This window comes from Musca domestica, unplaced genomic scaffold, assembly GCF_030504385.1.
Source record: "Musca domestica strain aabys unplaced genomic scaffold, Musca_domestica.polishedcontigs.V.1.1 11, whole genome shotgun sequence".
Lineage (NCBI taxonomy): Eukaryota > Metazoa > Arthropoda > Insecta > Diptera > Muscidae > Musca > Musca domestica.
Genome location: NW_026712133.1, coordinates 12,684,295 through 12,702,624, shown reverse-complemented (window position 1 = coordinate 12,702,624; position 18,330 = coordinate 12,684,295). Strand labels below are relative to the sequence as shown.

General features: G+C 34.1%; 1 protein-coding gene and 1 long non-coding RNA gene across 3 annotated transcripts; one reads left to right on the top strand and one right to left on the bottom strand.

Annotated features, from left to right (window-relative positions):
- Positions 1 to 282: 282 nt before the first annotated feature.
- Positions 283 to 1,608, bottom strand: LOC109613446 (uncharacterized). Its single transcript, XR_002194983.2, has 2 exons — positions 1,063 to 1,608; positions 283 to 942 (listed from the first exon to the last, which is right to left on the bottom strand). It is a non-coding gene; the product is annotated as an uncharacterized LOC109613446 (long non-coding RNA).
- Positions 1,609 to 7,397: 5,789 nt separating this feature from the next.
- Positions 7,398 to 10,274, top strand: LOC131806685 (protein FAM200C-like). 2 transcript variants are annotated; one of them, XM_059131236.1, is made up of 3 exons: positions 7,399 to 7,956; positions 8,013 to 8,544; positions 8,605 to 10,274. In XM_059131236.1, exons 1-3 carry the CDS (start codon positions 7,949 to 7,951, stop codon positions 10,171 to 10,173), a joined length of 2,109 nt encoding a protein of 702 aa, XP_058987219.1. In that variant the 5' UTR covers positions 7,399 to 7,948; the 3' UTR covers positions 10,174 to 10,274. The 2 variants fall into 2 exon arrangements, with proteins under 2 accessions (XP_058987212.1, XP_058987219.1); XM_059131229.1 differs by having other exon boundaries at positions 7,398 to 7,956; positions 8,013 to 10,274.
- The last annotated feature ends 8,056 nt before the right edge of the window (positions 10,275 to 18,330 follow it).

Here is an 18,330-nt window from a genome sequence, read left to right as displayed (position 1 = left end):
TTTCGTCCAAAGAAAGCTGGGTGAAAAATCTTTATTTCGATGAGGCATACTTTGGACGAATCAAATGACATATACCCTGATATTCCATAATTTTGAGGTAACGTACACAATTGACCCTCTAAGAAAGATTTTGATTTAAAATTAAAAAGACGATACTTTTTCTATTATAAGCTCCCCTTTTGCCATTCTGTCTTCAATCATTGAAAAGGTAAATATTCTGGAGTCTAAGAAGTCAATTATTTAGTTCTATTTTCTTAAAACTAAATATTTCTTTTCAGAATATGCTCTAAATTACCAATTTTTATTGAATTTAAAATCAGGACTATATATGTCAACACTTTTCGCCCCAAAACTTGTGTATTCTGAATTTTCTTATTATTTCGCATTCATTGGACATATCACTTCTCTTACATTCTTTGAGTTAGTAATTTAAGAGATTTTTCTCCTCCCCTCTCTTCATTTAATCACTCTTTCAATTATCGACTCTCTGTTCTCTTATTTCAGAAACAAAATCACACTCAAGGCTAAGTGATGATGACTCTATTGAAGATTTTGTCAAGCTGTGCCCTTAATGGCCAAATGAACGTGTAAACAGCGGGACACACAAGTTCATAAATTTTAGCTCCTTTTGTAGACGGGCGGGACTGGATTCTGTATATTTTCAAAACATTTCGGTTTGTGTACGCAACTCTTGACGAAAACCAAAAACAACAATAACAGAGGCTATGATTGCCGAAGCAAGCACCATCTTGGCGAAGACAAGAACAACTCGTGTTTACTTCGCGTTGGGACACTTGGCACATTGAGGACCTCGTATGTCAGTTGGCAATGATGTTTGTGCTGTGTGTCCGTTGTTGCGTTCTAAATTGACATGTCAAATGCTCGTGATCATAATTTTGAAAGCGACTTGCTGACTGATTGTCTTTTGAGCATTGATGATGACTGCCAAGGCCATCGCGATCATTAACAGATGATTGTTTCCGAGGATTGAAGGTCATCAGAGGGAGAAAAAAAGAAAAATAAAAGGATATGAAAATGAGATATGGAAAAATTTGAAAATACCTTCAAACAAACATGCATATGCATGTATCAACGTATATTCACGTACCCAGACACCACCCATTGAAAAAATATGACAGCCGTTACTCTATAAACGTCTTGTTGTTGCCACATATCCTTGCTCCTTGTTTTTATCCAGACCGTTATTGTTGCTGCCAGCCAAATCAGATGTTTTGTTATCTGTCATTGTTGATTTGGTGACATGACATTTCTTTCTTTTTGTCCATACACACATTCGATTGTAATCGATTTGAGATGCCTGGCAGGTCCTCTTAATTTGTTTCATTGACAGATTTTTACAGTAGTGGTCCCACTGTTTGGCAGCGATACAGCTTCCAAATGGATTCGCTTGCAATTAATTAAATCGGAGCGTATAAAGAAAGACAATACAATTGTGTTATTAGTTTTAAGCAGAACATTCAATAGCAATTAAGTCAAGGTTAATCAGCAAGCTGAAATGAAGATAAACAATGACAGTGGAAATGAGACGATTTTTCTTTATTTAAATTTAAATATATGATCAAGAAGTACAACAGGAGCAAAATTGCATTGCTGGTAGCCGAAAAATTAGGGAATTTCAAATGCAAAATTTTCATGTAAAAATCAAATAAATTTTGTCAACTTCGATAGAACTCACCTGTTACATTGATTTCGTCCCAAACTTAACTTCAAATTTCCGTTATTACCTAAAATGTAATCAATTGAAAAATCGACGTTCGTTGTACAAAATACACTATTGGTTGTAGTAGCATCTTTTCCGGACAATAGCAAGTAAGATCCTAGCGAAATCCTTGAATTTCAGATCCTAGGGAAATCCTTGAAATAACAACGTACACACCACTATTTATACTTGGGAAAAAATTAACAACATTTGAATTGATCAATATAAAATCTAAGCAAATTTTTAACAGAGATCTTATTATCAAATCTAAGAATTCCAGCCCTATCCCTCCACCCAATACGAAATGTAGTACCATTTTTTGTACTTATCCTTCAAAAATATTTGCGCATTTTCAAACACCATTTCCATTCCAAATCTCAAACACAGATACCAACAGTGACAAAATTCAGGATTTCAGCTGTGTAATTTCCCCCCTTTACCAAATTTAGTACATATTTATATATGCAAAAAGCAGCGCCTTATCTCAACCACAGACACCAATAGTGACATCCATAACAAATTTAAGGATTCTAATTGTATCCCTTCACTCAATACCAAAATTAGTACAATTAAGTACTTTTCGTACAATTATAATACCTATTTCCAGAAACACCTTCATATCCCAATTCCAGATACCAACAGAGACCTCAATTTCAATTTTGAGGATTCCAGCCCTGTTCCTCCAACCAATACGAAATTTAGTACTCTTAGGACGGTTTTCAAATCAACCGCCAAATCTTAAACGCAGTGACCTTATTATTATTCCCCCATTACCAAATTTAATACCATTCTTTTTTCAATCACAAACACCAACAGAGACATCCACATCAAATTTCAAGATTTCAACTCTATTCCTTCACCCAATACCAAATTTAGTACCTTTCGTACAATTACAGTACACATTTTCAAAAAGACCTCCATAGCTCAATTATAGATACCAACAAAACCTAAGTATTAAACTTAAGGATTCCAGCCCTATCCCTTCTCCTAATACGAAATTAAGTACAATTTAGTACTATTCGTCCATATACAGTACACATTTCCAAAAACGCCTCCATATTTCAATTCCAGATTTCAACAGAGACTTTAATATAAAATTTGAATATTCTAATACCAAATTTAGTACCATTTAGTACTTTTCATACAAATGTATATTTGCATTTCTAAACCACCGCATTTTAAACCACCATTAAACCCAGATACCGTCAGTAATTTAAATATCATATTTCAGTATTTTAATCCTGACCCTTCTCCAAATACCAAATATAGTACCATTTAATACATTTCGAACAATTATTATTATTATTTCCGAAACCACCTCTATATGCCCAGGCTACAAATGAACAGCTAGCCTAATAAAAATTTTTGAGTATGCTAACACTATCTGTTCTCCCAATACCAAATTTGCGTAAAATTGTAGTACACATTTCCAGAAACACCTCTTTATCACAAACCTATCACCAACATGGACTCCGACACAAACTTTCAAAATGCAGCATCATCCACTCAACCTAAAGTAAACTGTTCCAAATTTAGTAGCATTTAGTTCAGTTCGCACACTTAGTGTACATCTACGAAACCACCTTTATATATTAAACATACTTTCCGACATTGATTCGCATACAAATTTTCCAAAATTTTAGCTCTTTCCGTGCATGTAATACCAATTTGTACTATTTTAGAAGTTTAGTACCATTTTAGAACTTTTCATAACCTTAAAGTTCAAATTTCCAAAAAAATGCCCAAATAATTTCAAAATTGTTTTAGTACTTTTCGTACCCTTTTAGTACGAATTTCCAAAAGCCCAGCTTTATCACACGTCTACGCGCCAAAACTGACCATCGTGCAAAATTTCATGCTGTTTCGTCCGGGCGTTCATTATCGGTCACTTATTTCACTACTAGATTTTCAAATCCACCTCCTTATCTAACTAAACACTCGCAAGTAATACAAAAATTCATAATCCCGACTTTATTCTATATTTTAATCCGAATTTGGTACATTTCGTACATCATATAGCACGCATTTCCAAAAATAGTCCATTGTCTAACCCACAGTGGCCCTTGTGAGAAAAGTCATAAGTTCAACTCTGTTCCTACACTTTCTATCCATTTTAGTACTCTTTTATTCAGCCCTGCCCACCAGCTGTGCTCCAATAATACGATTTTAAATTTCCAGTCAAAAAAAAAAATTCTACCAAATATAGTTCCATTTAAAGAGTGATTTTTTAGTTATAACGTTTTTGGCAACACTGGTTTGAAAAGCTCACGCACGTTTCGTTTTTTGTTTGCATGCGAAACACATTTCTGGAATATTTTGACTTGTTTGCAATCCCATTTTAAAGGAGTTTATAACCATATTTTGAGAAACGAATTCAAACAAGTAAAAAACAACTAAGTTCGGCCGGTCCGGACTTTTTATACCTTCCACCATTCGGAAGGAGCTTGAAAAATTAAAAAAAAATGTGTCAATAATTCCGTTCAAATTAAAGCCTTCATATTGGTCCTTCGAGGGATAAACACACGTACAGTACGGCTTTAACCCTTAAAGGTGTTTTCATATTTGTGAATTCCTGGCATTTAGGAAATATCTAGGCTTTTGTTGTTCTCTGAGACCCATATTAGAATCTTATGAGGAGTTAAATGGAGTTTTTAATCATGTTTTGAAAAAAGAATCAAAAAGGTCCTTTTGGTGACTCATTTAAGGATTAAAGCTTTCTACCAAAAACAAATTCTCGTATTGTCTTCCGTAATATTGCAAAAGACACTACATAGCTATAATAAAAAGATTCATAGGAATTGTAATACGGATCCCATTTAAAAGTAGCTTTTAGTCATATTTTCCTAAAGGACCTAAAAGAGCCTGACCAAAATAATCCTCCTCCATTGTTATCAGTAATACGGCCAAAGACACTACATACCTAAAATCTTATGTTTGGTCTATGATCGAATCTTGAATCGTTTTGCGTGCTCTTTAAAAAAGTTCATCTACTTCCATTTTATGATGACAGCCTAGATTATGAGATTCAACGCCTTTAGGTTTTTTTGTGGGGCTATGTTAAAGTTTATGTCTCTACATGCGTACCCGCTGCAATGGACGTATTTGAAGACAACATTAAAGCATTTATTCATGAGATCGAAATGTTGGAAGGAGTATGTCAAAATTGGACTAAGCGAATGGACCATTTCAGGTGCAGCCTGTTGTATAAAATAATCTTCAAACATTAAATTATATGGATTGTACTATCATCATTAATCATTAATTTTTAGGCTTAAGTACAGTTTATCTATATCTATAAAAGAGGAAAATGTTTGTATGTTTGTAATTTATGGACTCGAAAACTGCGGCGCAGATTTTCCTGAAAATTTCCTAGTATACTACAACATTGCCTGAAAGTAACATAGCTATATAAATATTTGAAATTCCACTTGGAACTGGAGATATAGCATAAGAATCGGAAGTACCTCCCAAAAATTAGGAATTGATATGAACATATCTATTGATCGATTACACATACAGTCTCCAAATTGGGAATGAGTGAGGGGAATTGATCCGAAAATATATTTGCCAAATTATATGAAAATCGGTTCAGATTTTGATATAGTTCCGATATATATTTTCGACCGATTTCGTTTATTTGATGCACCAAACACGATATGTATGTACGATTCCAATGAAATTTGAAATGTGTGATGGATTTTATCTAAAAAAAATTGTTATTGAAATATTGAGATCGGTTCAGATTTGGATATAGCTCCCATATACAGTTTCGACTGATTTCATGTATTTTGTGCACCAAACACGATATGTAGCTCATATCTCCAACATTTCAATTAAATTTGAAACGTGTGATGGAATTTGTCTAAAACATGTGGTTGCTTAATTTTATTGAGATCGGTTCAGATTTGGATATAGCTCTCATATATATTTTCGGCCGATTTAACATCATATGTTTGATTCACCAAACACCATACATATGTCCGATTCCAATGAAATTCGGACACAGAGAAGAAATTTGGTACCACAAAAAATTGCCCAATTATATTGAAATCGGTTGAGGTTTGGGTATAGCTCGCATATATATATTTTGGCCGATTTCATATATGTTATACAACAAACGCGATATGTATGTCCGATTCCAATTTAATTTAGAATGTGTGGCAGCATTTGGTTACAATAATAAATTTGGTAAATTAATTATAAATCGGTTAAAATTTGGATATAGCTCCCATATATATTTTCTCGGCCGATTTCACATATTTGATGCACTAAACACGGTATGTACCTCCAATTTCAATGAAATATGGAAGGTGTGACTAAATTTGGTGTAACAGTAAATTTTGTCAAATTATATTGAAATTGGTTCAATTGGGATAAGATTTTATTAAGAACCATCGACCCACAACGTCTTTGCAATGGCATTAAGTTAACAGTAAAAAATTACACAAAAATTTAATTGAGGATACGATTATTACGGGGAAGTAGTTTGCTACCTCGAATTCACTAATTGCAACAGAAATGCCACTCAACTTCTAAAGATTGCAGTTTCCTGCACGCTTGGCATTTGCTATGAAAAAAAGAAGGACAAGCCCTATGCAGACTATATTTGGCATGTTCCTGCTTTTCTCATGGTCAGTTGTTCCTGGCATGTTCACGCGTTGGTAGACCGAGCTATTTTTGTGTTTACACATTAAAGTGTTGCAATAATTACGTTTTTTTTTTAATTTTTGAATTTGTTTTACTTATTTTTTCAACCAACAAATATTCATATATAAAATTGTGAATGCATATAAAAGCGAAAGGAGTAGCGAAGCGAGCCATGTTCAGCTAGTACTTAGTATACATTTCCAAAACTATCTCGTTATATCAACTTAGCTTTCCAAACTTAATTCTTATACCAATTCAAAGGTTTTAGCTTCATCCGTTCAAATAATATCGAATGGTACCAAATTTAGTACTTTTTAGTACACTTATAGATCGAATTTCCAACAATCCATATAAAACTTTGTTCGAGTTCGAAGATGGGAGATTGCCGTCCAATTTATCTAGAATATCCATAACCTCTTTAGTGTCTCCAGCTCATCTTCGAAGTAAGGCTATTTCGTCAGTGGACAAAACTACATACGCATTTACGAATACGAATTAATTAATAAGTGTTGTTCATTTGCTACTTAATTATATTTTTGATTAAATTTAATTTTGTTATCATTATTCTTTCTCCGCTTTGTAGGCAGGGAGTCCATCTGGCCCTTTCGCAGTATTTGAAATACTATTGGAATACTTCAGCTGAACTGTTTACAGCTCAGCATGAAGTCCACACTTTTTGGTAATAAATGAAGTTTTTCGGCTTGATGAGAAACTGCCGCAGATGCATTGCCGGCCGTTGAAACTAAAAAAAATCCATTAAATGAATGGACGGCCTCCACTTGGCTCAATGCAGGTTCATATCATTACTAAATATTTACCCCCTTACTTGGTGGAAAATGGCGGCCAACTACCTTATGGTAGGACGATACACATTCCTCTATTTGACCATTCATAGAAAAGCGTGACTGTTTCGAATTGGTTTTTACGATGGCGCTCCCCACACTATCGCCTCGTGTGTAATACTTGCCCACTAACCTGTTCGGTGTTCACAATGGTGTGATACCAGGGTTACCGTTGTGCGACTAAAGTTGCAATTTGCAACCTTTTTGATGATCTGTGACTATATGTGCAACTTTTTTATTATCTTCTAATTTTGCCACTTTTTAAACTTTGTGCGACCTTTTTGCGACTTTTTTATTGCTCAACAATATAAGTTCTATTCTTTTTTATTTGGTATAGTGCATTTATATTGTACTGGATTTAGTGTACAGTATTTCACATATATGTCAAATAAATCATCATAGATGAGGTAAACCCTGTAAAAGTTCAAATGTACATGCCGTTCAAATTCAAACTAATTTCACGTCGCTATTGCTAACGCCGTACGCTGCAATTATGCGACACAGTAGTTTGATCAGTTGTTTGTGTTACCTTTTGATCATTATTCTTTGAAAAACGAAAACAACGACATTGGCGAAAGAGGAGTGCAATTAAATATATAATTAAAAATAAAGAGTACAGCATTAAATTGAATTCAGTGAAGTAAATAATTAGTATTTTGTGTTATTTTGAAAACAATATTCAGTTTTTAGACGCTTGTGCTCATTTTATATTAAAAACAAGTGTTTGTAAAAATCTTCTATGGACAGGTAAATATTTGTTTTTTTTTTTTAATTTTTCAAATATTAATGTTTAAACTTAATAGATTTATTGTTAGATCAAAAAGAAAGGCTGACGATGAATCTCCCAACAAAGCAAGGCTGACCCTGGGCAAAGGAGCTGACACGATAATTGAAACAAGTTCAGAATCTGAAAAGAACACCGAGTCCGAATCGGAAAATGATGAAGAACCTTCATGTTCCTCCAAAAAACGCAATATTTCCCGGTATTATTCCAAGGAATGGGAGATGCAATACAGGTGGCTTAAGCAAGATGGTGAGACAAAGCGGCCCCTGTGCATTGTTTGTAAACAACTTTTGTCAAACCAAAAAAACCATCTTCGACGACATGCTGAAACAAAGAAACATCTTAGTAACATAACCAAAACATCTGAAAATGCGAAAATACAACTGACTGATTATTTGCCACATCGAAATACAGACTTACGAAAACATGTCGCTATTGCTGAAATTAAGTTGGTGTTACGTGCAATTACAAAAAACCAATCTTTCAATTCTATGGACGGACTTGGTAAATTCAATTCCATGATTTTTCCTGATTCAAATATAGCTAAATTGGTATGTAAACATATTTTGGTACCAAAAAGCAATAGGTATATATATTGTTTAATTATTAAGGTATCATGTGGTCGTACAAAATCAACTGCAATTGCACAGTTTCTCGGTAAAGAAGGTCAACTCGCTATAGTCTCTAAAATGCAAAAACAACAATTTAGCCTCATTATAGACGAGACAACCGACATTTCCATCAATAAATGTCTAGTAATGGTAGTGAGGCAATTCAACAAGGACCGAGGAAAGACTGAAGATAATTTTTTTCAATTAGTACAACCAGAAAATGGAAAAGGCGAAACAATTTGTAATGCCGTTATTGAATCACTAGAAAATAATAAGATTCCCTTAGAAAATTTTATCGGGTTTGCAACTGACAACGCTTCCAGTATGGTTGGGAAAAACATTGGGGTGTCTAGTTTATTAAAAAAGAAAATCCCCCACCTGTTCCATCTTGGTTGCGTTTGTCATTCTGTAAATCTTATGAATATTTCAGCTTTGAAATGTATACCAGAAGAAGTTGAAAAGTTACCCAAGAACATTTATAATTTTTTCAAAAGTTCAAACAGGCGAGTAGATTTTTCAGAATTGCAGGATATGTTCAATGTCCCAGAACACAAGCTTTTAAGTCTTTCGGATACTAGATGGCTTTCGTTCGAGTCGGTGGCAAAACGAATTGTAGAACAATGGACGATATTACAACATTATTTCCTTCGGGCTCAATGTGAAGAAAAATGTCCAAGGACAATGGATAAAATACGTGCAATTCAAGATGGATTGTCGTCTGAAAACCTCATTTATTTAAAATTCTTGGTATATATTTTGGGTCTTATGAATAAATTTAACAAATGCTTTCAAAGCGAGTCATCACAAATAGTATACCTGATTACATATACAAAGGAAATTTTACTCCAAATTTTACAAAATTTCCTTAAAAAGGAATATATATCGGTCACAAAGCTAGAAAGTATAAATTTTAAAGATACACATAATATAAAAGATGTTTTAAATATATATATAGGTCATGAAGCTGAAACAGAAATGCAAGCTAAAAATATACTTGATGTTGAATGCATAACTATAAAAAACAATATTTTAAAATTTTACCAAAAACTTTGTGACGAGATACTGTCAAGGATAAATATAAACGATAAACAATTAAATGTTTTAAGAGTTTTGCAACCAACATTTTTTACCTCAAACGAAGACTTTAATTATATTGATCTCATATATGAATTTAATTATATTATAAGTGAACCTGAAGCTTTTATTAGCGAATTCAAACTATTAGAAAGTAAAGTTAATGATAAGTCATACAAACACATTTTTAACATTAAAAATGTTGAGATTTTTTGGCATACTATAGGTAGTTTAAAAAATGCTTTAAACGAACCTTTATATTTACACCTATACGATTTTGCCGCACATGTATTAACCCTGCCCCATAGCAGCGCTTCTGCGGAAAGAATTTTTTCTAAATTAGGACTAATGAAAACAAAATTAACTAATAGATTAAATGTAACAACTTGTGGATCCATGCTATCAGCTCTAAATTTGCTAGATGCAGGAATAGAGGAATGGAATCCCAGTGATGATCTCGTACAAAAATACAGAAACGAAGTTTCAAAAAAATGAAATTATAATTTAATTTTGTATTATTTTTTATTGAATTGTTATTTAGTTTTATGTTTTTTATGTTTTATGTTCTTTGTTTGAATAAAAATCTTCAAAATTAATCTGTGCGACTTTTTATTGAAATTCTGACTTTTCTGTGCGACTTTTTTGTATGAAAATGACTTTTTGTGCAACTTTTTCAAAATTCCCAGCGGTAACACTGTGTGATACGACTGTACGACTCGTTGCAATGAAACTCTGAAACAATTAATTGTTCGGTGGGGGAAAATTATGATAATTAGATGTGTAGCTGGCGATGTGAAGTTTAATTTGAAATGAGTTTTGTGGTTCACTCGGTTCTACCGAGTGGTAGGGTTAACATAAAATAAATTATTTTAACACCGAAAGATCGTTTGAAGTGTTTTAATATCGGTTTGTAAGTAATATAGGTTTTATGATAAGCTCAGTAGTTATTTTCAACTTTTGACAATTATATGTTGAAATAAATTGTGCAATTATAATTATTTATTTCATACAATAATAAGGTTTGCATCACTTGAGCCAAATAGGTCGAATACATTTTTTTTGAACAGTGCACAAATCTTCTTTTCTTTTAAAGTTGTGGATACAACAGAAATGCCTGTATCCGTGCCTATATCAAACCATCCTCATTCGACAATTGAATATTCTATCTAAAAGTATTACCTTTTAGTTTTTTTCGCCCACTAAGGGTACAAATTTTGAAAACATTTCTCCCATTTCAACTCCAAGCTTATCGTGGAGTTCATTTTCAAAATTTTGATAAGCTTCATAATACCATTTCGTACACTTGGAATTATGTTTTTATCTTCGAAATTCTAGCTATACCCTACACCACAAGGTGGTCAGGTTATTATGTCTTTGTGCATTTGTTTGTAATAGGGGAAAAGGAAACGAGATAGACCCATAGTTCCTCTTGATGATCAGTATAGAATCACATTCTGAGTCGATTTATGCATGTCCGTCCGACCATCTGTCCGTGTAAGCAAAATACAGGTCGCATTTTTGTACGATCCACATCAAATTTAGCACAAGCCATTTGTTGGACCCAGGAACGGACCCCATTGAAATTGGAGATAATCGGTCAAAATTTAAATATAGCTTCCATATATATCTTCGTCCGATTTGCTTTGAATTATGCACCAAACGTGTAATATTAGCTCAAAAAACTGCAACAAAGTCAAACGCATCAAATTTTAGAATAAGTTTCGATTTGTTCGAATTGGTCACCTTTTGCACAAATTATGGCCTTCAAAAGGCCAATGAAACCGTCACACGCTGCCCGAATGTTGCTCTGCGGTATTTTGGCCCATTCCTGGCCAAGCGCTTGATCGACACTTTGGTATTTTTAAGTGTCAATCTTGCTTTCCAAAATGTTCCAGCCCCTTTATATACCCTACCGAATATTTTCGCGATAATATTCGACATTTATTCTGATGCCACGGTCTATTAATACGAGCAGAGAGCGACCATCGGCTGTTATGGCGGCCTACGCCATCACCATGGTGGCGCACATTTTCAGCTGACCTCTTTGGCAAGTAAACACGATCATTTTATCTGTTTACAAACTGCTGGACAACGAATGTTTTCTCTTCGAAGAAAACCAAATTCAGCTCACGAGCCATTTTTCGGCCACTGCGACGGGGGTTTCGATCAAGTCGCTTTTTTACTTTTAGAACCATTTCTGCTGATGTTGCTGTTTTCTTCCGTCCACTTCCTTGACGTCGGGCTACGCTACCAGTATCACGGTAACGAGCGATGGTACGAGACACAAACGTTTTATTCACATTTATTATTTTCTGGAAAATTCTCACTAAAAATGCTTTTGTACGCTTGTAAACAATATAATGAGCTGTCACTGGGATAATTTAAACAGCTGTCGGACGAGTGGCTTAGAAATGACAGCAGTCTGAAGTTGGTTGCGGTTTTTTCATCTCACCCTGTAGTGGTAAGGGTATTACGTCTTTGTGCATTTGTTTGTAACAGGGAGAAGGAAACGAGATAGATACATATTTACTTTTAAGAATCGTCGTAGAATCACTTTCGGAGTCGTTTTCTGCATGTCAGTCCATCTGGTCGTCTATGTAAACCCTAGAGACCAACAGTGACCTCAATATCAAATTACAGAATTTCAGATCTAAACCCTAGAAACCAACAGTGACCTCAATATCAAATTACAGAATTTCAGATCTAACCCCTAGAAACCAACAGTGACCTCAATATCAAATTACAGAATTTCAGCTCTATACATAAGCTCAATACCAAAAGTTATCTTAATATAAAATTACACGGTCTCAGCTCTATCCCTTCACTCAACACCAAATTTAGTTCAATGAAGTACTTTTCGAACAACAAAAGTAACCATTTTCCAACACGCCTCCAATTCTCAACTTCAAATAACAACAGTTTTATAAGTATCATATTTTAGAATTTAATCACCATCCCTTCATCTAATACCAAAATTTTTACCACTTAGTATTTTTCGTACAATTATACCACACATTTCCAAAAGCACCTCAATATCTCAATTCCAGAGACCTCAATATTAAATTTAAGGATTCTGCATTTATTACCCGATTGAGATGAAATTTCCCAAGTAATATTTGTTTGGCCCAAGGATGAACCCTATTGAAATTGGTGATAATCGGATTAGGTTTGCATGTAGCTTCCATATATATCTTGAACCGATTTCGGGTTAATTGTGCACCAAATGGCCAGTGTCCATTCAAATGACCTGAAGTTTGGCACATCCAATCGAATTCGGTCTACAAACAAGTACATCAAATTTGGTGAAAATCGATGTCTCACCCGATTTGGTGTTCAAGTCCCCCTCATTCGTAATATGAAATTGACAACAATGATATTTGGTACCAGATATCTTAAAGAGCTCGGAAATACATTTGCCAAATTTTATCGGGATCGGCTAAGCTTTGGATATAGCTTCCATATATATCCTTAATCCGATTTCAGGTTTATTGTGCAAATAATGGCTAATATCGGCCCAAATGGAGTGAGTTTTGTGGAACTCGGCTCCGATATATATATTTTCTAATAAAATCCTTCTCGAAGTGATAACATGCACTCTATAGCAATGTTATTTGGTATAATAGATTAAAATGTTTCTGTCAAATTTAATGAAAATCGATTCAGAATTGGATATGCCTCCCAAATAATTGTTCCCTCTGAAACCAAACTATAACTGTTCTAAAGCCAAATGTTGATAGGTGATCTACTTCAAATAAATTCTTTTATTGCGGGAGCTCTACTAAATATGCATAGTGGTATAAGGTATCATATAGTCGGCCCCGCCCGTCTTTGACTTTTCCTTATTGGATTTGTCTGTATTAGATGAAGTATGAAAATGACATACTTCGGTCGACTATATCTGGTAACTCACGCACATTTTAGCATTTTCTATCAATTATCTCTTATCCCATATAAAATGAAGGAAGTAGTCGATATAGACCAAACCTGTAGTCGATATAGTCCAAACCGGGCCAAACCTGTCGGCAAAACCAACTGATATTTTTCAACTTGTTTATATATATTTATACCCTCCACCTTGGAAGGGAGGGTCTTGATCAGCATAAAATTCTATGTCGATTTAACGATGTCCGTCTGTCCGAAATTAGGATACAGCCCACATTATTTGACGTAGACCTTCAAAATTTGGCAGAACAATTTGTATTGGATGGTTGGTATTGAAAATGAGATATATCGGTCCACGTTTTGGTATAGCCGCCATATAGCAGTACCTCCTAATAGTCAGTATTTTGATGATTTTCGCCACATTTTCTCCACGGATTTGTCTAAAATTGGTATATGTAGGTAATAATGAGTTCTAGTTTCACAGGCGGAAAGTTCTATGTATAGGTTCACGTTTTGGTGTAGTCCACATATAACGGTACCTCCCGATATTCGGTATTTTGATGATTTTTGTCACATTTTTTCCACGGACTTGTCTAAAATTGGTATATGTAGGTCATAATAGGTTCTAGCTCGTGTGGCGAGAAATTGTATGTATAGGTCCATGTTTTGGCATGCACCCCATACAACGGTGCCTCCCGATATCCGATATTTTGCCACATTTTTTGGCGGATTTCTTTAAAAAATTGGACTTTGTAGGTCATAATGGATTCTAGCTCCGATGGCGAAACATTGTATTATGTAACACCTCGAAATATTGGTTTTCAACATAGGAAAGTATATATGGAAATTCCTATCTCGCCGAGTTCAGTCGATCTATGTGTGTCCATGTTAATGTGTAATCAAAGAACAGGTCGCAATTATGGTCCGATCCTCGGGAAATTGAAAATGGAGGTGGGGTTAGGGTCAGAATAGAAACCTATTGTTTTTGGAGATGATTGCAAAAAAAATTCTAATTTTGTAGTCGCTCTACCACAATTGAAAACTAAACGACACGGAATTTCGAATCAGAAGATTGTTAAGGACATGGGCATTATTTTTGACATTATACCCAAAACGAAATCTTCCAAAATGGATTTGGACATAAGCGGACTTCGAATTAAGTGGCACATGCTTTGGCATAAAATTTTGGTCAAAATACCGAAAATCGGGAAGTAACGCTATATCGGGGGCCATACCGAAACGTGGGACGATATGTCTCATTTTTATTAATACATAAACATACTAGTGGTAATATGGCAAAATGTCAAAGCGATAGAATGCTTGCCAGAATTAATCTCCGTTTTTTGAGGATCTCAACACCACTGTGCGTCGGTGCCTTGCCGGTTATTCAAGTGTTAAATTTGATGGTGATTCCATTTGGAATGTAATTTTTAATTAATTTCAGTCTTTTTTATTTTGGTATCCATTCACAATGGTCGCTTTACACGACGATAAATCATCGACATAAACCAAAAATAAATTGCTTACGCATTGCCAACTCATTGTTGGTCGTTCTATTTACTACACTCCTCTAGATGGCGCCAATTCATTTGTATTCTAAACTAATAAACTCTACCCATATAATGTTTGGAATATCTACATTTTCGTAACAAATTGATATTTATGATTTCAGTAGATGGGAAATGTCTGTACAAAATTCTCAATAAAGTTTCAAATTTGGTGGTGGCCCCCATATTTTCCTACTTCACATATTTACACGTCTGGCAATACGCATGGTGGTGGAGGGTATGCTTCCCGCTTTTGCCTTCACTGGGTCTAGAATCCACAATGCGCACAATTCTATTTTGCGTAGAGTCTTAGTCACTGGAAGATATCAATTATTTGATTGATAAGCTATTGAATCTTTATACATACCAGTCATACCATATCTGTTAATTGAATATATTGCAAATTATTTGAGATTATTTCATTATTTGAAAGTTTATTATGAACTTGGCCAACAGCAAATGTTGGCATAGAAATACGCCGAGCGTCATTGCTAATAGATAGAATGATATTTATATTGATACGGTAGACATTGAAAGATAAAGAGCTTAAAAGCGTAAAAGCACATCTAATAGCGTAATAGCATATTTTAAATAAAGTCTGGAGATGCATTCTGCATAATATATTTTCCTTGATTGTGTGTTGTTGAGAATGTAAGAGAAAAATTAAAGTGACACATATTACGAATGTGAGGGACCTTGACACCAAATCGGATAAAACATATATATGGGAGCTATAGCTATATCTGAATCGGTTTTCCCCAAAATGTTTGTACTTGGTTCCATGCTGAATTCCGCCGGAAGTGCCAAAATTCAGGTCATTTGGACCGATTTTGGCCATTTGATGCACAATTAACCCGAAATATATATATGGGAGCTATGTCCAAATCTGAACCGATCTTGATACAGTTTGGCAGAGGTATTTCTGGGTTGTATCTGATATCTGGTACCAAATATCATTCTTGTGGAGTGCATATATACGAATGTGAGGGATTTAAAACACCAAATCGGATAAAACATGTATAAGGAAGTTATAGCTATATCTGAACCGATTTTCACTAAATTTGATGTTCTTGCTTCTATGCTGAATTCCGTCGGAAGTGCCAAAATTCAGGTCAGATGAACTGATATTGGCCATTTAGTGCACAATTAACCCGAAATCGGTTGAAGATATATATGGGAGCCATATCTAAGTTTGAACCGATTCTCACCAATTTCAATAGGGTTCGCCCTTAGGCCAAACAAAAATTGTTTGGAAAATTTCATCTCAATTGGATAATAAATGCGACCTGCAGTTTGTTCACAAGAATACATGGACAGACTGACTGACATGCATACATCGACTCAGAAAGTGATTCTATGAAGACCCTCAAAAGTAACTATGGATTTACCTCACTTCCTTCTTCCTGTTAAAAACAAATGCACAAAGACATAATACCCTTACCACTATGTGGTGTAGGGTATAAAACGGCTATATGGATGTTATTCTTGCTCATACATGACCCGCGGTAGAATCAAGAAGGTAAAGTCATGCAATCATATGTTTACATTTTTTTTCAAAATTATTCATTTGACAACATCTCATTGTCAAAATATATATATTTCTAAATTCATTGTACATACACAAATCGAAGATGGGAACCTGTTTTATATACAGTGAAATTTGACAGGGTAAATTGCAGAAAATGCAGAGATGGGTACGATTATTTGAAATGACATTACCTTCTTAATTTTACCATGACATGACGACAATTCGTTATATTGGCGGCTAAGTACAACAACTAATCATTTATTTCCCAATTAATTTTCAAATTCTTTTTTTTTTTTCAATTTTACAGCTAACTTCTTACATACACTATTAACCATGGTAGAAGAATACAGGTAGATGTATCAACGCTTGGTAAGATTGATATGTCAAAAAATTGTAAATGTTATTTCAAATATAAGTATACGTTTTTTTATACGATGTCATTCGGAGGTTAATATAATTCGAGTTTTTCAACAATTTTTACAAATTTAAATAATTTTTCATTCAACATATTCAATACAAAAATTGCTTTGACAGTTCATTGTCCCAGCAGCTGTGTTGATGCGCCTACTTATATTCTTCTACCATGCTATTAACACTAACTAAAACATCTATGTAATTCATTGTATACTTATATTACGTTGAAACAAAAATAACTGAATCTGATTCCAAAATAATAAAATTAATCGGACCCAGCTACAACAACACCTATATAACATACTGTAGAATCCTGATATTTTTGTTCAAACAATATGGAGTTTGTTTTTTAACCTTCATAAATGCGGGAAGTAATTTTACGATTAGTTAATACTGATTAACCTATTTAGATTGGATTGAGAGAAATGCAAGGTTACCCTTGAATTTAATCGAATTGTTTCATTTGTTTATGATCATATTACCGATAACTCTCATATGCGTTCTTCAATTTGTAAACAATATTCTTCCCATATAATTAATAAAAAAAAATATTTATTTTTCCGTAGAACAATAGGAAAGCCATACAGATTTATGAGTAATACATTTGTACTTAAGCTCCTGATTCCACAATGTCAACACTATCAACCTAAAAATCATTCAAACTATTGACAATAAAAGACACCTTCAGAGTGCTGACACCTCCATAAATTATTGAAACCTTGAATGAATTGAATGAAAATTGTACGAACAATGATATGCTTCAGCTACATAAACCTGAAAAAAACGATCCTATATATTTTCTGGTTGATGTTTCGGATTATGGTAAAAGCTTTTGAACCTATCATCAATCATTCACTCATCTAAATGCAGTTATATATTTTCCAGGGACTAAAAGTACGTTTACGTACAAAATCTCCACCAGTGTTTATCGTGATATTTGATCAATCACCAATAAATTTGATTATAGAAAACATACATTAAAATGATTGTGATTGGTCAATTATCAGAGTTGACCGGTGTAGGGATCTGATATGTAAACGTGCTATAATAGCGCAATTATACCATGGTAGAAGAATATAGGTAGATGCAACAACGCTTTGGAACATTAATATGTCAAAAATGTTAATTTTTCAACAGTTTTTACAAATTTCAATAATTTTTTTTTCAAGATTTTCAATTCCAAAATTTTCGGACAGTTCATTGTCATAGCAGCAGTGTCCAAGCTTATTCTACCATGAGTTTTAAAGACTAACCCACTCGGTTTGATAAATCAAGTGGATT